Source organism: Neltuma alba, unplaced genomic scaffold (assembly GCF_004799145.2).
Source record: "Neltuma alba isolate B1F8T4 unplaced genomic scaffold, ASM479914v2 tig00010128_pilon, whole genome shotgun sequence".
NCBI classification, from domain to species: domain Eukaryota; kingdom Viridiplantae; phylum Streptophyta; class Magnoliopsida; order Fabales; family Fabaceae; genus Neltuma; species Neltuma alba.
Genome location: NW_021635079.1, coordinates 364618 through 391174, shown reverse-complemented (window position 1 = coordinate 391174; position 26557 = coordinate 364618). Strand labels below are relative to the sequence as shown.

Sequence of the window (26557 nt, the reverse complement as noted above, 5' to 3'; positions counted from 1 at the left end):
ACATCACGACTACCCAAATCATATGAGGATCGTTGAACGATGTAACCTTTCATACAACCATATCGTGTCCCTTTTGTCACACGACATTTTGGTCATGGATGAGGCATGGAGAACGTCATCCTCCTATTCATGACCATTACTTTCTCGATCCCTGAGTAGTCTGAGTATAAAAACGGAACTACCTTTCCATTATAGTATGGCCATACATTTCTCAGACTCACTCATCGAGGGGCCCAGTAATATCTCTCTACGAATGTGAGGGACAAATTCTATTTTGACCATTCACATTCCTCCGCATGAAAAACCACTAAGCCTGAACATAGTCTTTATGATCACTCGGTCAAAAGCGACTTTTGACTAGGTCAAAGCTGAGCTTTTCTCATGTAGGAATCCATGACGATCTCAGGTCAAAGGGCACAGTGACATGGTTTATATATGAGAGAAGCTTATGACTTAACCCATGCAGCTCTCTCATAGCGGGTCGATCCAACACCTTGTACTCTTACATGTGCCTATGACTTTAATTTATATCTCTATATATCTTTAAAGTCATACTAGTCTTATTTCATCTTTGCTCCCACATAGATGACCGACCAGGGACATTTAGGATAAACCATGAGTTATCCAAGGATAGTCATCACAGTAAACATGCAAATAATATGATAACGTAATTAATAAATTCATAAATTAACAATGATTGGCCCCTAGGGCACAATTTCCAACATTACTTTCATCGCAAAAACATATGTAAGACACATCAAATATTGTTCGATCAAAGTTGAGTTAAACCTGTGACTTTTTACTTACTTTTTGGCTCGGGTCTGACTTGATTAAAAATAAGCCAGTTACAATATGAATTAAAATAGTGAAAACCAGACCAGTCATTGAATCGGTAAAAGCAGTGGATCAAGAGTTGTTGGGTCAGATTGGAGTCAACTCAAGATAAAAAATAATTTAAATTTCATTAAGAATTAAATGTCAATTTAGTACCTTGCATAACTAATAAAATAATCATATAATTACAATTTCTTTCCAACTTCTTTGTAATTCCTTTTATGAATTAAAGTCACAGTATCATATTATTAAAATCACTAAATATTCATCATAACAAAATATAAAAATACATATATGATAACAAAATATTCTTCCTTACTGTCATTCAATCACTAAGTTCTGATTATTAATAACTTTTTTTAAAAAATCATCAAAATAGTTTTTAAAAAAACAACGGGTTCACCAATCAAATTGGTTGGGTTACCCACATAACCCGAGTCATGCCCAGTCACCTCAAACCCGATTTCTATGCCCAATTGGACTAGTTGCTGAGCCAGTTCGTTAGCTTTTGGACTGAACTGGTAGGTTCAGTCCATGTTTCAATGCCATGCATGGCATACAAAATGAACGAATATGGTTATCTAAAGTATCTAAGCTCACGCTTACCAAGGCCCCCCCGGGGCGGCGCTAGGCATGTATACCTTTTTATTGAAAGCAATTTTGTTTGAGATATTATCAGGTGCTAAATATAAGTATTTCTTCAAGCAGAAATTTAAATCTTAGTTTACTATGTTATGGGACTAACTTTTTTCGCTAGACACAATTCTGTTGGTCAGGCTTATCAAGCTTTGATAATCTATTAGCTTACACATCAATCAAATGTCAAAAATAAAATTTATAACACGAGTTGCATATGAATTGAAGGCTAGCACAAGCAAACTTCTAATCCTAAGAGAATAAACTCTTCAAAACCATTCTAAACCTCAAAATCATCAAAACCCCAAATTTATAGGGCTTTGCCAAAACTATAGCACACTCTTGAAAAACCACAACAAACATCAAGCCAATCCATATTAGAATATCAAAATTAGTTTAACAATTCTTAACGGAGCTTAATTAGTAATTGGTGGTGAGATTTTTTTTTGGTTTTTTTTTTGGGGACTAGATCATATAGAGTTTAAATAAAGTTAGGGGAAAAAAAAAACGGTGGACCAACCAACGCCAATCCTGTCATTGCATTATCTCAATTCTTAGCCAAGCGTGCACCCAGAAGATAAGGGGTACGTTTCGTAAAGAATTTCATTTGCATTTTTTAAAAAAAAATAAAAAGGAGGAAAAAGGAATCAAATGAAATTTGTTTTTAGAATAAATAGATTATAAACTATAAAATATTTTAGAAAATGTTTCAAATAAAATGTTTTGAAAAATGGTAAATGGTCTGGCTTTTCAATAAATAATGTCATGGAATAAAAAATGTCGTGGTTGATGTTACTGCGATAGTGAAATATATGCTTACGTGTCATATAAAATAAAATAATCTCAAACATCAATTCATATTTTAGTGCCACGTGTTGTCAAATATGCGATTCCTTTTTGGATCTTCTTCATTGCTTGTAACGTGCAAGGGCGGAAGCTGAAATATATAAACTCCAAACTTAATTTAAATTTATCGGAAATATATAAACTCTATAGAATGAAAAATAAATGTTTGCGTAATTGATTAATTAAAACTCCAAAATTTATAATATAAATAAAAGTTTTAAATGACAAAATGTAAATTATCTTAAAATTTAGATTTCAAGTTCAAAATTAAATATTTTTTCACCCTCATCATCTTTGTCATCCAAAAATAAAATATTCACCCATCAGAGGTAGAAAAATATACCTCTATTTAACTAGAATAGAAAATTTATTGCTGGAACAGTGTGAATGAAATTTTAACTAAAATTTTATAAAAAAATTCCACGTGATATGCCTCTTTCTAATGTCACTTATTATAATCTATTAAAAGATACTCGTTATCATAAAAATAAAATTCATTTTATAATGTAAATTATACTATAAAATGGGTTTTATATTTAGGACATAAAGAATATTTATTTCCCAAGACATCCCTAAACACCCGATGGTTCATATGTTACTATATATATTGAAGCTCCAAGTTAACATATTCACATTCCACGTAAAGCTTATCCTCCATAGCCATACATACCTTATCTAGCAAGCCAACAATGAAGACCAAAGCAACAGCAAAATTCTGGTTTCTCTTTCTCTTTCTCTTCATCTCCACCAGAAGATCTGTTCATTCAGAGAGAGTTGATCTTGTGAACGACTCAAAAGGCAGGGCACTGTTAATCGATCGAAGCTACTTCATCTTGCTCGACAATGGCGGATCCATCACAGCCGTTGATACAAGCTTCTGTCAAATCTCAGTCATTCAACTACTTCACAACATCACGATACCTTCAAAGATCTCAATCTCACATGACAGCTTCGGCTTCATCACCACTGGTTTTCCCATATCCATATCGTTCCCAAGCTTCACAGTTCCTTCTCTCTGCATCAGTTCTAACAAATGGGTCGTCGTCAAGTCAAAACCTTTAGGCAAACATGTGATGGTTGGTGATGAAGCAGATTATGACAACGTTGTTTGTGGTTCTTTCTATTTGAAAACATATGATTACGATAAAGGATATTACAAGCCTGTGTTCTGTGAGGGTGAAGGTGAATCTGATTGTACACACATTGGAGTTCAGTTTGACGATGAGTATTTTAGGCGTTTGGTGGTCACAGATCATTTGGAGCCTTTGATATTTAAGTTTGTGATGGCTGAAGATGATAGCTTTGCTCTTGAAGATTCGTCCATTGTTCGTACGTGGTGATGTAGATTCAAAAAGAAGAAATATGCTAAGGGTGAATCTCAATTGTTGTGAGTTTGTTTTCTGAAGTTCACTTAACAATAGTAATTGTGATAATATGATTTGTTTCTTTTTTTTGGCTGTTCTGTGAACCATTTCTATGTCTTTGGAATTGGAGTTTCCGGGTTGATGGAATCATAAAACAAATCAAACACTTTCTAATTAATTAGCTTGACGCAGAATCAGTTTCTTAATTCCTAGTTATATATTTGCTGGAAGGTTGAATTAGTAAAGATAATGAAGTACTACTTTCGGTCCCTAGTGTAAAACCTTATTTGATTTTTATTTTGGTCCTAAATATAAGACCCCAATCCACTTTGTCTCTCATATTTATGCATTTTTTCTAATGTAATCCTTCTAATAATGATAGTTTTAGTCAATACACTTGATTAGTAAGGATATTTTAAGAAAAAACAACACCTATTTATTACAAATAACTAATTTAACTTGTTTTTTTAATCTCCTTAAATTAGTCAACTCGTTCTTATAATTAGAACAAGAGGTAATAGTTATAAATGGGTGGCCTTAAAATCTATATACAAGGGTCTTGGAATCCTGGTTTTGAAAATTGAGGCAGACCGGACTCACTTGTGGCTCGGTTTGGATTGAAAAAACTGTTTTAATGATCGAGTTCAGTTGAACAAAAATTAACCGCCATTAAGCTTAAACGGGCAATGGTTTTTAGAGAATCAAATGAGTTTTGGGCCAAACGAAAGAAAGGCTGAAAAAATTTTAAAAAACCATTAAAAAATTCACCCTATTAAAAGACTCAATGCATGTCCGCACAATTTATAGTTTATTTCGTTAAAAAGCTCGTATATTGTGGTATTATTATTTTGACAATTAGACTATTATAGATTTATTTTATATATGTGTATATGAATATTAAATGCATATAATTATTTTTATTTGATTATTGTGTTATCAGTTCAACCATCACTCGTACTAGTTAAATTAAATCATGAAAGTCGAGACCTACAGGCTAGACCAAATTCTTTCAAATAAAACAAATTGGTTATGAATAGCAACGAATTTAAATGATATGGATGACATGTTCATCTATTTGCGCGAGTCAAGAATATACAATAAACTCCTCCTCAGAGCTTCACACATGGTAGCTAACGAAGTGATCCACTCATTAAAGGATTGGATTGAATAAATATTTCGTTCCGTGATTTTATTTTTTTATATAACTATTAAATTGGGTTATATTTGACTACTGTCGAATTTAATTAGGGGTAACTCTTCCAAGGTGTTTTTTGGCTTTCACACAGACTCGACCTCAAGACCTTGCACTTAAACGGCTAAAACCTCTTTCACTAGGACCAGTTTTTTGTTGGTTTGCCATTTTTTCCTTAAACAGAAATTGAAGAAAATTTTTTGTCAATTATTTTAAGATGAAATTGGCCATAAATTTCTTATTGAAAATTTATTTTGAGAATGTTCCATGGAAAGAATAATGTAAAGCAGTGAATCTAAAAATTTTTCTCTCTTTGATGAGCATGAAAACTAGAGAAGGTACAAAGTCTTAAAGCAGAGGAAGCAAGCAAATCTAGAAAATTGAGCATTTTATTCGTTGAATTGAGTACACTATCTGGTTCTGTATATATAAGACAGAGTGTGCAAGTGGTACCCCGCATGCAGCCTTAATAGTATTTTCTAGAATACATCATAAAGTATCAAGTAAAACTAAACGGGCTAAGCAACACTAAGTTACTACACATGTGATTGTGGGCTTAGATTTCTGTAATGTTGCTCTAATAGCCCATGCAAGTCAAACGACATCTAAGTGACAGTGAGAGTTGAGCACAAAAATTTAGACCTGGGGGCATTAAAGTGGCTTGGTAAATGTGTTTGCAATTTGACCTTTTGAATAGACAATTGAAATCTGCAAAGCCTTAGCTGCTACCCTTTCTCTAACAAAATGATAATCAAGTTCAATATGTTTGGTTCTAGCATACATGATAGGATTTGCAGTCAAATAAGTAGCACCAATATTATCACAACAAAGTGTGGGAGCTTTAGGAAGAAAAATGCCAGGTTCACCCAACAAAGTTTGCAGCTAGATTAAATCACAAGCAGCTAGGGCCAGAGCTTTATGCTTTGCTTCGGTGGATGATCTAGCCATTGTAAGTTGTTTCCAGGAACTCCAAGAAATTAAATTTGGACTAAAGAACACATAATACCCCCCTATGAATTGTCTATTATCAACATTACCACTCTAGTCTATAACACCCCAAATTTTTTGACTTAGAAAAAAATAGAAAAGAAAAATTTATTTAAAATTACTGAAAGTTTAAATAAATTGGGAAAAATTATGGAATAATTAGTTTTGTGGACTTAGAAATTTCATGGAAAAGTTTATTCTTCAAAAAGTGGCTTAGATAATTTTAAAAGCTATTTCTAGAACAAAAATGGTTGAATTTCTGAGAAAATTATAAGAAAAATGCCTAGAGGTTTATATTTAATCTGGAAATTTTCGAATCATTATTTGATGGAAAAAAGGTGCTAATACAGGTATAAAATCCTTAAAATGAATTAAGGATTTCTAGAATTAAGGGCTATTTTTCTAGGAAATTTAAGAAAAATATCTAGGAGATGATTTTGACTCGAAATTTTCAGGGACATTACTTTATGAGTCAAAGAAGCTAATAGATAAGGAAAATCCATTGTAGAATAATTTTTGGACTTATTCTATAATTTCAGAAAAATCGTAGGAAGGGGGAAATGGAAATGGAAAAGAAAGGAAAGATATAGAGGGCACAATGGTCATTTCTCTTACTCTCACACGTGCCCATCTTTTATTAACACCGAAAACTCCCTTCCATGAGTCCATCTTCATTTCCGTGTCTGAACCTCGAGAGAAAAGAGAGAGAGGGAGCTCCAGAGGAAGACCAGAGAAGAAGGTGACGAAGACGGTGATCGGGGAGGATTTTTCTGCATGTAATCCATGTTTTCAACCAAGGTGAGCCTGCTGAACTTCCTTCCACTCTTGTTTTCTTGATCTGTGGCTTAATAAGGTGCAATGGTTGAGTGAGAAAATTTGGTTATTGAGAGAAAGTGAAGGGAAGGAGAAAAGGATCGGTGAATGTATGTTTGTTGGTAAGATTGAAGTGTGCAGAAGTAGCTTTTCTGGTTGCATGTTGCTGTTGCTTCTGTTCTTGTTTTGGTCGAACGGGGGAGGTTGATTTTTTCTTTTCAGTTTTGGGCTATGGATTCTGGTTTGTTTTGGGAGTAAAAGTAGATTCTCTGGTTGCATAGAATGGGTTGGTTGTATGTGGGTTTTCTTCAATCTGAATGTCTTCTTAGTGCCTCGATTTTGAGCTTAACCGAACAGAATTTTTCTTTAGTGGATTGGCGTGTGTGTGCTGATTCTATAGCTTTCCGAATCTGGGTTGTGATTTTGAAAGTCAAATGTTCGTTTAAGGGGTCCCTCCATGCCGTCAAGTTGTGAAGCTAGTGAGAAGTAGTAGGTATGCGTGTGTGTGTGTGTATCCGAATGGTTGCTCTGTTTTAATTCGGCCAAACAGGGGTACCTGACTTGAAGAAGTTGAAGTCAGATTCACGCATGTGTGGAAAGAGTTCTGTTCTGATTTGTAAATGACATACGAACATATAGAGGAGCTTAAAAACATAGTTTAATGGGTAGAAAGAATATTATATCAGTAGGTGATGAGTGGTTTCAGTTTATAGGACTAGAAAGAGCAAAACACGTTTTAGATAAATGCGTAATTGAATTCAAAAGTCCACATTTCATGAAGAAGCTGAGATTAATAGAAAGTATAGCAATGGTCCATATGTTTTGTGTGTGAGTAGGAGATGTGATATATAGGTTTATAGATGTTTGAAGTAGCTAAGAATGTTTAAAGGTTCTAAGCTAGTTATTTAAATATTGTTCTTGATGTGAAAATTTTTAGATTTAAATTGAAAAGAGTGTTTGAAGTTTGGGGTTCAAGTTTTGAAGATGGGATTGATTGAAAAATAGAAGTTAGAGAGAGATCAAGTTTAACTAAATATGGTTATAGAATTTTAATATTAGAAGAGTTTATTAATACGAATACCATATGTGTGTCTCGGCCAAAGTTTGTAGAAAGTGACATGAATATTATTGGTTGAGGCTGCTTGAGGTTTTCAAATGTTGGATGGGAATTTTAAACGGGTAGATTAATTATCATGGTATTTAGAAATTATTTCAAAGGTATACATTAGGAAAATTCTTAATGGCACATTCAGTGGCTAATGTATGGGACAAAATTTGTAATTGACAGAATTTGTGAGAAAGATTGTTTGAGGACAGCAAATTTAAAGTTAAGAAGATTGAAAGGTGTCTAGAAGTTGAATTGCTTCGCTTGTTTAATTTGGATTTAAATATTGATTAAGTAAATATATATGTTTACGAGCATGTCTTGGTTGAAAACTATTAAAATTTAAACTTACTTGACTAGAACTCAAGTAAGCAAACTTGTGTGTGAATGGTTAGGATGAGTGAGTGACCAATTACTAAATAAAGTAACTATTTGGGGTTACAAAAGAAAGAAAAACCATTCAAAAAATATATTATGAATAAGAATAGTTGTTCATGATGACTAACAACTAAGTAAGGGTGGAGATTAAAGAAGATTTAGGATTTAAACGAAGATATTTAATTTATGAAATATAGTTAGACTAAGCATTAATTTACTCTTACGAATATGATATGTTTTGATATCTATAAAAGCCCACGACAAAAGCAGAAAGGAAGGAAGAGTGTAAGGTTTGATTTATAAGTTGAAAGTCTAGGTAGTAGTTCTTTTCTTTTTTACGCTTGTGTATGATTGCTACATGTCTGTTTGTATCATATTGTTGTTTTAAAGCTTGAGAACATGTAATCCTTAATTCCTTGCATGGATTGTTTAGCCGTGATCATGTGTAGCTGATAGATATATGGTAATATTTATTAATTATTTGCGAATTATTTATTCAGCTTATTTATTTGTCATTACGCATAAATGATTAATTGCATTAGCTCACAAGGTTATGCTCCACTTGGCTTGTTTTGTATGCTTTATGTAATCTGCACAATTATTTGATGAAAACTTCTACTACAAGGATTCTTTAGAATCTCACCCTTCTTTCCATGATATATAGCAAAGGCGAGCAACTCTAAGGGAAAAGAAATTATACAAGAAGAAGGTGGGTTGATTGAAGAGTAGGGGTGCCCACTGTATTTTGTACATATGTAGTAAAATATTTTGGTAATTAATCTTTATACTTTTATATATGTTATGTGAGCAGGTTACTTGCTTTACGTAAATATTATTTTATATCTTCTATAAGGAGGAGAGCATTGCCGGGTGCAGGTAAGTGCTATCGACTGGGATGGCTACTATAATCCCACTTGTTATTATGAGATTTTATAGTATAAAATAATTCTAGGTGATAACAGATTAAGTTGAAAGTAGGGTTGACTTTGCATCATTGGTCAACATTTCTGTAAGTCTAAATTATTTTTGTTATGAATTCCAATGATAGTTTCAGGTTTAATTCCTATATTGGAATTTGGTTTTTAAAATTCTAAGTTTTGAAAAGTTACTTTTCAAAACAAAATTCAGTTATTGCCAAGACAAAAACTTGGCGGTTAGTGATTCACAGACATTAAAATGACCCTATAAGTATATAGAAAGGTAGGTGTTGCACAGTCAGAATTTGAATAGGCAACAAGACTCTCAAGAGACTCAATTTTAGTGTATGTAACTACAGAAGAAGTAGAACACTTTCTAATTACAAGAGCATGATCTATAGTATTGGACAAATACCAAAGAATCCTCTTAACATCCTTTTAATAAGAATTGAGTGGATGATGAAGAAATTAACATACCTTATTAATAGCATAAGACATGTCTGGTCAAGTAAAGGAAAATATTGTAAACTACCAACCACACTTCTATAAAATTTATCATTCTCAATACTAGAACCTTCAAAAGCAAACAACTTTGATTTGGGAGACATAGGCGTGTCTTCTGGACTACAGTAAGGCATACTTGTCTTGGCCAATAAGTTTGAAATATATTTACCTTGAGAAAAATATAACCCAATCAAAGTAAAGTGACATTTAATAACAAGAAAATAACTAAGTTAACTAAGTACTTTGATTGGGAAATAAGTATTCATAGTGTGAAACAAACTCTGAATAACTGAATAAGAATTAATAATTAATAAATCATCCACAATATCAAAATATAAAAGTTAGAAGAAGCATCACGCTTGGCAAATAGAGAAGTAGTAACTTTTAAAGAAACAAATCCTAGTTGACCAAGGCAATGACTCAGTTTTGAGAACCAGGCACATGGTGGTTGTTTTAAACCATAAATAGATCTCTAAAGTTTATAAACATGATTAGGAAACATAGCATTTCAAGATCTAGGAGGTTTGAATCATATGCGGATCATCTTCTAAATCACCATGTCAAAAGGCATTTTGACTATCAATTTTCTATATGACCCAATCGAAAGAAATAGCTAGAGAAAGAAGACGTTTTATAGCAAGCTTAACCACGAGGGACAAAGTTTCATAATAATTAATACCTAAGGCATGATGAAAACCCTTTGCCGCCAAGTGTGCTTTATACTTATCAAAAGTACCATCGGCCTTAAAATTCTTACACAACTCCCATTTACAGCCAACAATGTTTTGAGATGGTGAGGGAGGAACCAAATGCCGTGTTTGATGAGAAATGAGACCATCAAGCTCTTCTCTCATGGAAATATGCTATTTAGGGTATCATAAGGTTTCTATAATAAAGGTCGGTGCATTGGAGTGAGTCAAGTGGCATGACAATGGTATATGGAAGCTAGGCAATAATGTTGTCCCTAAACTACTTTGGTTTAGGAGAGTTAGTTTGGGCATGGGTAACCATGCGAAGAGGCTAAGGAGAAGACTAAATAGGAGGGGACAACTGAGACGAAGCATAGGGGAGAGATGAAGAAGTTGTTGTAAAAGAGGAAGGAGAATCATTGATGGCGAGGATGATAATTTTGATGAGTAAGGGATATTATGTGAATCAGGTAGATTAGAAGGAGAAGTAGGTTCATGTCAAGAGTCTATTAGGCTGGGCTTAAGAGTATTTAAAATAGGAAAAATAGTGGACTGAGTGGTTGGTGGGCTGATAAAATAAATAGACCATAGGAAATTCATTGTTCAACAAAACAAACATTTCTTGAAACAAAATTTTACTAGTTTTTGGCTCAAAACATAAATAATAAAAATACAAAGAGTGGATTTAGGCTCTAGTTTATTATGAGTATAAGCACGTAGATAACACTAATAAGAACACCCAAACACTCTTAAAAAGAAATAATCTGGAGATTGATTAAATAATAATTCAAAAAGAGATTTATTATTGAGAGTGGTAGAAGGCAAACGATTAATTAAGTAAACTAACATGTGCTGAGAATTGTTGAGGCAAAGACATGTGATTAAGAAGTGCAAGTCCAAATTCTACAATATGTTTATGTTTGCGTTGAACAAAAATTTTATGAGATGAATTATACTAGACATGATGTGATGAATTATACTAAAAGATGGAAGAATCTTATGTAAAGCTTACAATTCTCCACCACTATCAGTTTGAAGGAATTTTATTTTAGTATTAAATAGATTTTCAACTTACCTTTGAAAAAGTAAAAATTCCTGAGAAATTAAACTTCATATTTTGCGTAAGAGGATAAAACCATATGAATCTTGTAAAGTTATCTACAAAGCAAACATAATAATGATACATAAATAATGATAATAGAGGAGTAGACCCAAATATCAATTAAAACAAGTAAAAGGAATGGAAAGAATAATGGGGAGAGAAGGGATGGATAAGAACATGACTCTTTGCTTCATTATATGGTGAATAGGACACTGATTGTAAAGGATAACTAGGAAGAGAATACTGAGAAAGCACTCTATGCACGACTTGATAGGCTAGATGTCTAAATATAGAATGCCACTAATTACTAGATGTTTTGACTCCCAAACTAGCTTGAGAAAGTTCAAGTGGAGATGGGTAAAGAAAATTCTTGGTTGGTTAAGATCCTTCATGGGAAAGAGAGAAGAATAAAATTTAAAGTAAACAGAATTATCAAGGCATAAATGAGCCAAAAAAAACATTTTTTTTTTAAAAACAGTTGGACATGTAAGAGATCAAAAAGAAAGAAATTATAGGAAGAGATAGGATAATAGCCTGAACCTTGATTTGCTATAGGCATAGGGAAAGCATTGTTATTTTGCACTTGCGCACTCTCTCTAGATGGGTCAAAATGAAGGTTAAGATTGGACATATTAAGAGGTCATATGATTAGTAGCACTGGTGTCAAAATGCCATGCATTATTAGCAACAAAGAAGTATGTAGAATAGTTTTATTAAGCCAAATAAGCAGATGGAGGAGCTTGATTATACTGATGATAGCAAGTCTAAGGAGTATATCTATATTTACACAATAATGGTAGTATCTTTCATCATCAAACATACCACATCCTCTATTACCAAAGCCATGGTCTCTATAAAAGTGACCTCTAGATCCTTTGTAGCCATCAAAACATTCACAACGTCCTCTTCCTTTGTAAGAAAAAGAGCCATTAGAAGTTTGCTGAGATTAATTAAGTACACTGGTTCTTGTGTTCAGGTTATCAAAAATTTTAGAGGGAGAATGAAGAGAAAGGAGTTTGGCCTGATGAATCAACAAATAACAAAACATTTTCTCTAGAGATAAATCCAGTCTAGATGGTAAGGGAAGCAATAATCAACTCAAAATTTGACATATGCAAGATTAAGAATGCCATTAGATAAACGAAGAGACGGAACTATAAAAGTACCATCAAGTAAAGATAAAAGTTGTTGCCTATATAAATAAGGAATTATTTGAGTTTTCCAGATTTCATAATTATCATTGTTCAAAGAAAATATGCAGGAGAAGAAGTAGAAGATAAAGTAGGAGTCAAAAGATAAGAAAAAGTAGTGCTCCTTCGGTCACCCATTTTGTAGTGCAAATTGCACTACAAAACAGGTCTTATATTTAGGACTGGAGGAGTATTTATTTAGGGGCTTAATGAACAAATCCTTGTAGGAGTATTCTATACAGTGCTGTGTATAAAGGACAAATACAGTGCTGTGTATAAAGGACAAAGAGTATGTAGGTGATACACGTGAGGAAAAATATGTAGCAGAAAGAGTGGAGACGTAGCACTATTAGCATCTTTTGACCAAGTAAAACTAAATGGGCTAGCTGAAGCTAAGTTATTGTTCCTATGATTGTGGGCTTAGATTTGTGTAATGTTTCTCTAATAGAAACATCTTTTAAGCTATTGTTTTTATGCCATTCTTGCAGGTAATGGATTTGATGGGTTTGATGTCAAAATTAAAACTTCAAAATCAATTTAAAACAATTTACTCCTTTGTTTGGACTTCTTGTTGCCATTCTACTTCTCTTCATGTTATTGCTCTTCTTGGGTTTGACTACATCCATGTGGACTTTTTTGGTGGTTGGTCAATAATCAAATCGTTTCAAGAAATTATTTAATGGCTTCATGGAATCATTCTACATATTCATGCCAATCAGCCAGCAACAAGTAAATTTTTCATGGAATAAAGTGACTTCATTAGGATTCAAGAGAATGGTTTAATTACCTATCTTAAGCTTCTTTTAGCTAAAGCCAAAGCCTATCTGCATGTCTAAATTAAATTGGCTAGTTAGTCAACAAGTAATAGTAATAGGAAACATTGTTGATTTTTTTCTTTTACATATTTCTCTATGCTTTGTAAATGGATAATAAAAATACCTAAAGTATATTGTGTTAGATTTAAGGTTTTGATGATGACAAATTAAAAAATCTGTGTTTTAGTAAGTTGATCGATCACATGATAGATAAAGTTTATGTGTAAACAAATAACTTAGCAGAAATGTTAATTGATAACTTGATAGATAAATCAATTTATATGTGTTGATCGATCATTGTTAACAATATTTTGTGTATAAGTCTGTAGAAAATTATCAATCAATTGATCAATAATCTAATGATCGAACAACTAACCGATGATAGGACATAATTTATGGTAAGTATTTATCGATCACATGATCAATAAATAAGTCATTGATAAAGAAATAGATAAATGGTAAATCTTCCTTCTCTCGTTGTATTTTGTTTTAATCATCATTTATCAATCACTTTATCGATCACAGCTTTATCAATAACTTGTTCTGTTATTACATAATAATTTACCTGTTTAGTGATATTTCTCTTAATGATTAAGTGTTTTAAAAAAGCTCTTTATCGATCAACGGTTTATTGATCAAATGATCAATCATTACCCTTTTACTGGCTTAAACTGTATTAAGCATCTCTTCGATCACTTGATCGAGCATTGATTTATCGATAAAATAATCGATCACCCTTTCTTCTGAATGTTCTATTTTCACATAACGTGATCAATCAAACTCTTTCCTGGCATTTCAAAACTAAGTTTCTCAACTATATTTTTATTGATTACTTGATCGATCAATCTTTAATCAATCACTTACTCGATCATCATAGGACTTGTGCTCTCTGTGAAAATCTTTGTTAAACCTTTTTTATCGATCAAATTTTCTGTCATCCATTTATCGATGAAGTATTCGATTACTATATCTTGAAAATCAAATTGTCTCTTGCTTATCTTTATCGATAACCTAATCGATCAAATATTTTTCGATCACTTGTTCGATCAATGATCCAGTTCTTTCAATAACAAAAAGTTACAGTAAAGTCCAAAAATCTTCTAAATATTTCTCTTCAAGCTTTTCTCAGCCTTATTGTTTATCTTAATTCTCTATTTTAAGGGATTCAAAATCATAAGTGACCTTGAGCCTTTTCTCTAGATCTTTCTCAAGTCACTCTTTTCATTTATTGATCACCTGATCGATCATGAGTTAATCCATAACTTGATCGATAAATATAGTTATCTGTTTTAAAATCTTTCATCTTATTTAATCAATAACGTAATCGATAAACCAGTTATCGATCATGACTTCAATCAAGGATGTTCAGTTCATAGTTATTGATCTGATATTTGATTGATTCCCTTCTGATCTACCATATGAATATTATTATCATTTGATCAATTATCTTCCTGAGTTTCATTCTGAATGGAAAACTTATTAGATTGAAATATTGATACAAAATACGAAGCAAGCTCAGCGATTATTTAAGTAGCCTATAACCTACCATTCAGAAACATTAATGACGAATACTGTTGCAACTGGGAAAACAAGCAACCAAACTCTCAACAGCTAGAAGCTCTTTCGTACGTGAGCTACCTTCTGCATTAACTCTTACTGTTGCATTCAATACGCTATTTTTTTTCTACTGAGCTTCAGTGTTTCACATTTATTTACTTTGTGAGAGAGACTGGAACATCATCTTTAATCACGTTTTGAGTGTAACTCAAGAGTGTGGACTCTTGAATGAGATTGTAACCTTACAGGCAGTAAGAGGGAGTGATTGAGATAATCAATTGCTGTACTGAGCCACCAAGAGCCCAGTTAATCTTGGACTATAGTGGATGTTAAATTTTGGGCTTGGGATCCGCCCTTGATGGGCCAGATTATTTGACCGGGTATAAAGAGAATATATTAGTCAAATATCCAAGCGATATTGTGATATGTTTGACTTGGTCAAACACCCTGAATCATATCTAATCGGTTACGATATAAATCTAATTAATTTATATTTAATTAATTAATTTATATTGTGTAGATTAAATATATATTAAGTATATATATTTAGAATTAATTGTGATTGATTCTGGATTTAAAATTCAAATATCATGATATTATGAGATAAGGATATATTATATCTTATCTCAGATTTTATCTGATGGGCTCAGTAGATATTTTTATGCTACCCAAAATATCCCTGACAAAAGCTATAAATAGAGGCTTCCCCCCGTCAGTTCAAATCATTCCAGTAGTAGAGCTTTCCTACTATATCTCTCTCTCTCTCTTATTTTCTTTCTTGCAAAAAGGTGCTCTACTGTGCACTTAAAAGCTTGGACTTTTTATAGTCTAGCTTAAGCGTGAGCTAAGAAGATCCGACGACCCGACCCGAGATCCGACCCGGTATGTTTTCGATCCAGTGTCTTTTTAATTACAACATTGGCATCAAAGCCGAGATGTTCTTGAGGCTCTCAATATATGTGTGCATATATTATTCACGCTCTTTTTTTTTCCGCTGCATCATGAATATGCCGTATATCATTCGAACTCAATATGCTTGTGTTTTAAACTCAAATACACACTCTGTATATATAATTGAAGCTCGAAAACATTACTGTAATGCTGTGAGGTTCAAAAACGTGATCTAAATCTTTTCCCAAAAGCCCCAGCGTCGGCCGTACACTCCTATTTTTGGGTCTTTAAAAATGATGTCTTTTTAAAGAAAATGAACCCATAGAGTTGTAGAGCACGAAAATACGAGTTCATAGACACCTAAAATGCATAAAACGAAGCTCGGAGGAGAAAAAAATCAAGGTTCGAAAATGGCGGGTCGTAACGGACCCGTCGGAGCTCCAGCCGAATCTGGGGTGACCCGGCTGAAGGTCAAGTGAAACGCTGCGTTTCAGGTCTGTGGACCCGGATCCTCCCTGGACCCAAAAATTTTTTTAAAAAATATTTTTTTAATTAAAAAAAATGCTTTTTTTCTCTCAAAAATTTTTTTTAGACGCGCCTTGTGGGCGCGTGGGGTCTACCTAGGGATCCTTTTGTCATAAAAAGCACATATATCGACTCTTTAAGACGTGAGGAATCAGACGGAATAGGTCAAGTAACGGCAAGAGGCCGGATAGGCGGCACGTGTCGATCCTGAGAGTGGGCGAACCTACCCCTTATTTAAAATTTTAAAAAAAAAATTGGAATGTTTATTGGGGCGCGTGAGGGGCTATTTTTGAGCCCTGTTTGACCTGAAATATTTCTAAAATCATGAGCTATAAATTAATATATTATGTGCTGATTTTCTATGACTTTTTGGGTACGAAAAATAGCAAATAAATGTTTTGAATATTTATTTTTTATATTTTTCTTAACTTCTTCTTTTTGGGTTTAGGAAATGGCCAACTCAAACTCAAATTCTAACCACTCTTTTGGAAAATATCCAACTTATTCTCCTCTTTCTGATGCTCCAAAATCTTCAAATTATTATGCTGCCGAAAGTACAAATAAAAAAAAAGCGCCTCAATCACAAGTAAACTCTAATGTACCTGAGGGGAGCAGTGGTAAAAGGAAATGTGTTCCTGACCAACAAGAAGAAGAAGTCTGCAGACCCAAGGACATAAATTTAATAGAACAAATAGCAGAAAAGCATGCTGATGAATACAAGCATCAAAAGTGCCTATTTTCAAAATTGAGTTATTATGCTAAACAAATTGTCAATGAGCAAGACGCACTCTTTTTCTCAAACATTGCAATTCAATACAGAGAGGAACTGGCAAGGAGGGGACACATATTTAGTGAAGCATTTTTTAAACAAAGTCTCTGTAGATGCTGGAAAGATGTTAAAAAGAGTTTGAGAGAACCCATGATAAAATATATCATGAACGAATGAGTTTTTGTTCACATTTGTTTTTCCTTTTCATTTAATGTTTACTCTTGAGACTTTATTTTTGGCATTATCCAAATTTTTGTAAACATTTATGCTTCGATAAATAAAGTTTTTTTTTATATTTTAAATGCTTTATTTGAGTAGGAGTTTTCATGAGAAAAACTCAAATTGGGGATATGTTCAAGGAAAGTCAGAGATAAGAAAGGTAAGAGATTAACCAGGAGTAATGGGATGGGAGCCAACCTAGTTGTCTCCTGATCATGAAAATGGTGAGACTCTTACCCGGACAACCTGTGACCTACTTGAATAAAGTGTATGTTGCATACCGTACTAAAATGCATTGTTGTCTATGTGATAGCACGATGTCTCAAAGAGGAATCAAGTCCATTATAGCTGACCTCGTAGGAGGTGACAAGTTGAACGGAGACAATTACAACATGTGGTGTCGTAAGATATCGTATGTCCTCGAAGAACAAGAAGTCACTGATGTGTTGACTACTTTTCTTCCAGAGCCTGAGGTGAATGCATCGCGAAGGGACCAGGACGGCTACGTGGCCTGGAAAAGAAGGGACACTATCGCCAGAATTACTATGCTAAGTGCCATGACTGACGATGTGTTGGTGCAATTCGAAACACACCCTTCCGCCTCTGCCATGTGGGTAGTGCTGAAATCCGAATTTGACGGTACCTCTGCTGTGAGGCTTAGGAGACTCACCGTCAAACTTGATAATTTCAAGCTGGGTCCTAACACTCCCATAAGGCATCACCTAAGGGCAATGCAGAACTTAATCAGGGAGCTTAAGGAAGCCGGAGGCGCCTTATCTGATGAGCAATAGATTCAAGCTGTCATGAGATCTCTCCCAGCAAGTTGGGATACCATGAAGCACACCATTACTCATAACGAGAGTATAAAAACCTTTGCTGATGTAGCTCGCCACCTCTAACTGGAGGATGATCGGATGGAAACTGTAAAGCCTGTCAGTAAGGCATATTTAACTGAAGGAAAGGGAGGGGCAACCTCCCAAAACCAGTCCAAGAGAAGCAAAGGCTCTCAAAACAAGAAAGGCGGCCCTAAAGTAAAGAAGGGAAAGAGTTCCTTCAAGAAAGGCAAGAAACCTGCAAAGAAGCGGAACATAGCAACTATCAAATGCTATGCTTGCCAACAAAAGGGACATTATGCCAAGGACTGCCCTGAACAGAAAAAGGTATTGGATTCAGATTCAATACATTTCTCTTATGTTTCTAGCACTACGTTTATTGCTGAAACTAATCCTGTTTAGGTTATAGACTCAGGGGCCACAGACCACGTGAGCAAGGATCGTGGTAACTTCACAGAATTTCGTCGGTTACCAGCAAGAAGCAGATGGCTTTATGTTGGGAACAATGCGAGAGTAGAAGTCAAAGGGATTGGTATTTGTGAGCTGACCCTGCATGGAGGAAGGACCCTAGTCCTGCAAAATGTCCTCTACGCTCCGGAAATCCGACGAAATCTTGTGTCTGTTATTTCCTTAGTTAAATTTCATTTCAATGTCTTTTTTCATGATTTCACAGTAGACATTTCATATGGGACCAACTTTTCAGTTTCTGGTTATGTTTCGGATGGTTTCTTTGTTTTAGAAAATTTCAATGATAATTTTTCTAGTTCTTGCTATGCACTTTCTTCCGATGTCAATTACGATATATGGCACGCTAGAGGGTTTGCTAGGAAACGTGTCCAAAAAGGAAATGTCTCTGTGTGAACATTGCCTTGCTGGCAAGAGCACAAGGAAACCTTTCGGAAAGGCAACCAGGGCTAACCATCCTCTTGAACTGGTACACTCTGATATTTGCAGACCAATGAGTGTTAGGGCACGTCACGGAGCATGGTATTTTATTACCTTCATCGATGATTCTTCCCGATATGGCTATACTTACCTGATTTCCCACAAATTTAAGGCATTAGAGTGCTTTAGAAAATATCTCAATCTAGTGGAAAATCAGCTAGGTTCAAGGATCAAAGCCTTAAGAACTGACCGAGGTCGAGAATACCTCTCTGATCAGTTCAAGAAGCTCTGTGAAGAAAGGGGCATTGTTAGGCAACTAACAATCCCTAGCACTCCTCAACAAAACGAAGTTACTGAAAGGAGAAATAGAACTCTCTCGATATGGTTAGATCAATGATGGCACAAGCTGAGCTTCCAACCTCATATTGGGAGATGCTCTTTTAACTGCCACATTCATACTTAACCGAGTGCCTTCTAAATCAACCACCACAACCCCTTATGAATCATGGACAAACCGCAAACCGGATCTAAGCATCCTAAGACCATGGGGGTCAGCGGCCTACATTCGTGATTCTTCCCATAAGTATGACAAGCTAGAACCGAGGGGCAAAAAGTGTATCTTCATAAGATACTCTGAGAACTCTAAAGGGTATGTCTTCATTGGTGAAAATGATGACGGCTCAGTGACTGAGATAGAGTCAAGAGACGCAACATTCATAGAAACCGAATATCCTAGCAGAGGGAGTATTGATCGAACAAGCTGTCTTTATGAGGATGATGGCAATGAGGTACAACAAAGTGTTCCTCAGTCTACTGATCTGAGTGGGAGGGTTGAACCATTTTCACAACAAGGTTTAACCCAGTTACAGGAAGAAAGTCCTACAACAACCCCACTTAGGAGAAGTAACAGAGACAAAACTCCTAGGAGACGCTTCTCAATTGAAGGAGCAACCTTCATCGTTAGTCCAGAAAACGATAAAGAAGACCCCGTAAGTGTTAAAGAAGCACTAACAAGACCTGCTAAGGAAAAATGGCAGAAGGCCTTACAAGAGGAAATGGATTCCATGGAATCCAACCAAGTATGAGAATTGGTTGATCTACCACCTGGCCAAAAGGCAATTGGGAGCAAGTGGGTTCTCAAGTACAAACGTAAGGCTGATGGATCAATTGATAAACCCAAAGCAAGGTTAGTTGCCAAAGGGTATACACAACGGGAAGGAGTGGATTACGCAGACACCTTCTCACCTGTTGTACGTTTCAACTCGATACGACTGATACTGGCTTTAGTAGCAAGTTTAGACTTAGAGTTACATCAATGGATGTAAAAACCGCTTTCTTGAATGGAGAACTAGATAAAGAAATCTATATGGAACAGCCTGAGGGCTTCATACAGAAAGGGAACGAACAAAAGGTTTGTAAACTCTTGAGATCCATTTATGGACTCAAGCAATCATCTAGGCAGTGGTACTTAAGGTTTCACAAAGCTATAAGCTCCTATGACTTTGAAATGATCGAGGAAGATCACTGCATTTATATCAAGCGGTTTGGAGACAACTTTGTCATTCTATCCCTCTATGTCGACGACATACTACTAGCTGGTACCAATCTAAACTAATAAAGATGATCAAAGAGTGGTTATCCTTGAACTTCGAGATGAAAGACATGGGCAAAGCAGAATATATCTTAGGCGTTAAGATAAAAAGAGATATTCTAGAAAATTGCTGTCATTGTCACAAAAGGCATACATAGCAAAGATTCTTGAGCGTTTTAATATGAGAGACTGCAAGCCTATGGATACCCCTGTGGTTAAGGGACATAACCTAAGCGAGGAAATGCGCCCTACAAAACAATGCGATATAGAACGCATGAAGAGAGTCCCATACTCAAGTGCCGTTGGCAGCCTAATGTATGCCATGTTGTGTACCAGGCCAGACATATGCTTCGCAGTCAGACTTGTGAGCCGATTCCAATCCAATCCAGGAGTCAAACACTGGGAAGCTGTAAAGAGGATTATGAGATATCTAAAAGGAACCATGGACTATGAGCTATGCTATCAAGGAAATGGCCTTCGTGCGGAGGGTTATTCCGATGCTGATTGGGCAGGAGACCTGGACGAGCGACACTCGACGTCAGGCTATGCTTTCCTACTGAATAATGGAGCAATCTCCTGGAGCAGCAGCAAGAAACAAATGTGTGTGTCTCTTTCATCCATGGAAGCAGAATATGTAGCTTGTTCTGCAGCTGTCCAAGAAGCTGTGTGGCTCAAAAGATTCTTAGTACGATTGGGAATCCATGGTGGGAGTGAGGGACCAACTCTGATTCACTGCGATAGTCAAGCAGCAATAGCCTATGCAAAGGACCCTAAGTACCACAATCGTACTAAGCATATAGATATAAAATATCACTTTGTAAGGGATATGATCGCTAAGAAACAAGTGACAGTTCAATACTTGTCCACTCATAAGATGTTGGCAGATCCTCTAACCAAGCCTATAGCTAGAGATCCTTTCGTTAAGCATGTAAAGGCCTTGGGCATGCGTAGAGCATGATGTATTGAACTCCTTTTTCTTTTTGATCCTTTTTTTTTGTTCAAATACGCAGGCACAAGGCATGTTGTACTGAACCTTTTGTTTCCTCTTACTTAGTAATTCAATGCATTTTATCCAGTTCAAAGAAATTTTTCTTGTATATACATTTGTGTATTTATACATGCATAGGCACAAGGTATGCAATACAAATATGTCGTACAGGTCACAAGGTTGGCTCACTCACACGAGCAACCGCCTCGCTATGTTCTCATGGGATATAGAAGGTTTGACAGCAGATGATCACCATGAGATGGTAGAGAAGAATCACTGCACAAATGTCACCTCAGCTAGACTAAGATGAGACCCATAAAAGTTTGGGCCGAATCATGGATAATGTGTCGTCCATGAGACCTGTAGCCAGACAAGGAACTCTTTACTAGTAAGACGTCATATATAGTTGTGATGAAAGAGCTCCTGGTTCAAATGTTGGAGTGCATTTGGAACTTAAGTCTGTACGATGCTATTAAAACCAAAAGCGACATACTCCACTTGGTGGATTGAGCACCGTAGCATGCAATTCATACTGCATGAGCTCACTCAAATCCGCAACAAGGGACGTAGATGGAAGATCCCTGATCCATTACGTGTGAGTCCCAGAAAGGAAATAAACCTTTCATAATGCCCTTAAGACTTAGACAACATCACAAGATTTTGGTTTAGTGGCAGCTACTCTAGCCTAAACCCCATGGTCAAGAATGATGCGATCTAACGGGTCAAGACTGAGAAAGCGACTATGCCAAATCTAAATGATGAATAGTCAGAAGGAAGATTTATCCTGAAATACACATCTACGTTGGTGTCTGTGACATGTCCCTTGCAGGTTGAACAGAACAACTAAGCAAGTGTGGATACCATACATATGAGAATGCAATCTGAGTAAACAAAATAACTCGAGAGGGATTAGATATGCCACAAGTAAAGTGTATGGATAAAACTAGGGCATTCGAGGCAACAAGCATACAATTTGCAGTACACCAAGGGTGTTCTTGTGTGCTGGTCCTGCATAAAGGATTCCTAGTACACAAGCACCCGAATCGATGACGTCATGCCCACGCGGTCACGGCAGACACCTAGTATGAAGCAATGAAAGATTTAGCTATCGCACGATGGGCAGCCCATCAAGTGCGAGTGGGAGATGTTAGATTTTGGGCTTGGGATCCGCCCTTGATGGGCCGGATTATTTGACCGGGTATAAAGAGAATATATCAGTCAAATATCCAAGCAATATTGTGATATGTTTGACTTGGTCAAACACCCTGAATCATATCCAATCGGTTACGATATAAATCTAATTAATTTATATTAAATTAATTAATTTATATTGTGTAGATTAAATATATATTAAGTATATATGTTTAGAATTAATTGTGATTGATTCTGGATTTAAAATTCAAATATCATGATATTATGAGATAAGGATATATTATATCTTATCTCAGATTTTATCTGATGGGCTCAGTGGATATTTTTATGCTACCCAAAATATCCCTGACAAAAGCTATAAATAAAGGCTTCCCCCCATCAGTTCAAATCACTCTAGTAGTAGAGCTTTCCTACTATATCTCTCTCTCTTATTTTCTTTCTTGCAAAAAGGTGCTCTGCTGTGGACTTAAAAGCTTAGACTTTTTATAGTCTAGCTTAAGCGTGAGATCCGACCCGGTATGTTTTCGATCCAGTGTCTTTTTAATTACAACAGTGGAAATCTTAGAGGTGTTATGAGGACTGGATGTAGGTCAAGTGGTAAGACCGAACCAGTATAAATCTAGTGTCTTTGATCTACGGTTAAATCCTTCTAACTCTAAGCACTCTGTTTTTATTAAGTTTATTGTTTTAATTTTGTTAAAATTTTTATAACTCACCTAATTCACCCCCTCTTAGGTGAGACTGCCACTAACATATTGTATTGTCTAGAGTTTAGGATAATGGCAACATGGTATTGCTTTATCAAGTTTCATAAATGTGGAGGGATCAAATCTACTACCAGTTTGTGGTTTAATAAACCTATGATATGCTACAAAGTTAAGAAGATGGAAATAAGAAGATAAATAAAGTTTAAGTTTCTTCAACTTTTCAATCCATCAAAAATTTCAACAAAAAAATTGCAAAGTTGTTACACGTCGTCTTACAAAATTTAGTCCCATTTCCTTTTATAAATTACATTAGTGCAGTACATTTAATTGACAAAATAGATCTCTTTTCCCAACTTGAGTGTGGCACAAAATTCTTGATCTATTTTACTCATTTATAATTATAATCATGTCAAACTAAATCTAGAATTTTTCATTTCAAAAGCTCACTGTTATGTTTTTCGGATTTACATTGGGTACTCATCAGTTTTGATGAGCACCCAATGCTTATCAGATCTGGACAGTCCAGATTTATTTTTATTTTTATTTTTTAAAAATAATTATTTTAATAGGTATAGGATAAAAAATAAAGATAATCTCTTAACTATCATTCTTTAAAAATATAATTTTTCTATTTTAAAATAATTATTTAATAATATTAAATATGGATCGTCCATATTAGATCTAGACAGTCCAGATTGCTCATCAAGTGATGAGCATTGAATGGGAACCCATGTTTTTCTCCTTTCACCTAGTGTTGGGACTATTAGGACTTGAATTTTCGTAGGTCAGTCCATGAGTATGGTTGTCTTTAGAGCTTAAAGCAAGAAACTTAAATTCCAATCTATCTATTAGGCCTTACTACCATTGTTGGGGATAATTGCACTAATCATATGGGCTTAATGGTGAAAGCTATCATCATGTTGTTCTAAGAAATTTTTTAGTGACATTGTCTTGTAACCTTGACCAAAGGATCTATGAGAAGTGACTTGGAAATTGAGGAAAACTCTCTCTTTAGAATGAAGAAAGTGGCTTCCCTATCTGAATTGGGTTGGGTACTACATAAATCAGTAATATATGAAATAAAAGAGTTTACTATATCTTATGTTGTGCTGATGTGCTACTCCCAATCTTAATTCTTTCTATAGAGATTAGGCTAATTATAGTTTCTTAGTGGAGAAAAAAAAATTGTTTCTCATTATGTATACTGGTTAACAATTTATCTAAAGATTGAGTTATTGATAGAGTACAATAGAATTTTGTGATTCATGTTGCTGATCCCACTTAATGCAATAAGACTTCTTGTTGTTGTAAGGGTTCTAAGAATAAGAGGTCATAGAGTCTATATTCTGTATGATTCATTATTTGGTCAAAACAGTCCTCATAAGTATCCCTCTTCATTTAGTTAACAAAGGAAGAAGGATCTTTCAGGAGGTCATACTCGACGTCTTGTGCGTCAAGTATTAGGTTCATTTTAATTTGCTGTTGAGCATGTAAATATAAGTGGTGATCCTTCGAAAGCCATGCTCAATGTTTGCTACTCTATTGAGTGGCTCATCTAGGGGCGGAGAAGGAGGAAGTAGTGGAGAAAGAGGAGGTGACAAAGGAAAGGGAGGACGTACCAGCGTTGTTCTCTAGCATTTCGCCATGACCATTAGGAGGAGGATGACAACAACTTTGAAAAAACGATGGAAAATTGTTCACAAAAAAATGATGGAAAAGAGAAGTTGAGTTTGAAGTTTAGACGGCGGTTGGACATGATAACCTTTGATATAATCAATGTCGATAAGACGATAACTATCATTTAAACTAGTTTTCAAGTAACTTGCGTAAATAGCAATTAAAATATTATTTTAATTTTTTATTATTATTTATATTAACGTCTAGAGAATTTGAGAAGATGTCTAGTGTAAAAAATGCTCGTTATACCAAACACGTAGGGAGCTGGTGTAAAATTCATACCAATGTTTACACAAATGTTACCGCTCACGTTTCATACATTGTTGCTGCAATGATTAGTATAGATAAGGCAGTTTGAAAAATGTTTTTTTTCTATTAGCGATACATGATCATATATGAGTATATCACATACCCATGCTATAAATCCAAGCAAAACATAACATATTTATCTGATCATGTAATGTAACTTTTGTTGCAATTGTTCATGCTTTAAAGCAAACAAACAAACAAAACTAAAATGCAAGAATAGTTAAAATGCCGCCTTTAAGCTTTCGACTTCTCTTGTTTCTTTACTTTGCATACTTGGAGGTTCATCGTCCAGGCCACTAATTTCATTTCCATAATGTTCAATGAACCTAATTACATATTATCATTAATCACTAAGTTCAATTCATTAGAACCATTGAAATTGCTATAAGTCTCTTTATTTTCTCTTTACTTTGACTTATAGGGTGAAACTTTGACTTTTGCCTTTGATGTTTTAAACTTATCATATCCACCACCTATTTCTGCATTTTTTTGCATGAGAAATTCAAATATGGCTTACAACTTGAAAATCAAAATCTTTCCCTCATTTTTTGCTCAAGTCCTAGGTCCCTTTAGATTTTTAAAAATTTCATTTTTAAAAGTTCTTTCTTCCTCATGGTTATAACTTGAAAAAATCCATATTCATTCTATTAAAACTTTTAATTATATCAAATATGGATTTTATAAAAATTTTTGGCAGCATCATAAAAAATGTGGCCTTCCTAAATTTTGCAAAACCTTGAAAATTAAACAATCAACAGCACCCCTCAACACACAAATCATGTATACTCATTTCTAAACATTTTTCATATTTTAATCATCAACACATATCATTTAAGGCATCATTAAGTTTCTGGTCAGAAGCCTAAACTAGCCCAGCCTCATTCATCTTAAAGAAAACCAAAAACTCAATGCTAGAAATCATACCTCACTTTGTCTCCATGCATGAAACAAGCTTGAACTTGAGTTTTCTTTCTTTGGCTTTCCTCCTTCATGGGTGGCGCCTATGACCAGCACATGGAGGGGAAGAAGCGGTGTGACTACATGGAGAAAGGAGGAAGGAAAAGCTCAAGCAAACATTTTTA

At 34.8% G+C, this 26557-nt stretch overlaps 1 protein-coding gene across 1 annotated transcript; it reads left to right on the top strand.

Moving 5' to 3' along the window:
- Positions 1-2968: 2968 nt before the first annotated feature.
- On the top strand, positions 2969-3761 carry LOC114754286 (kunitz-type serine protease inhibitor DrTI-like). Its single transcript, XM_028943069.1, has one exon. It carries the CDS (start codon positions 3006-3008, stop codon positions 3654-3656), a length of 651 nt encoding a protein of 216 aa, XP_028798902.1. The 5' UTR covers positions 2969-3005; the 3' UTR covers positions 3657-3761.
- Positions 3762-26557: the final 22796 nt, after the last annotated feature.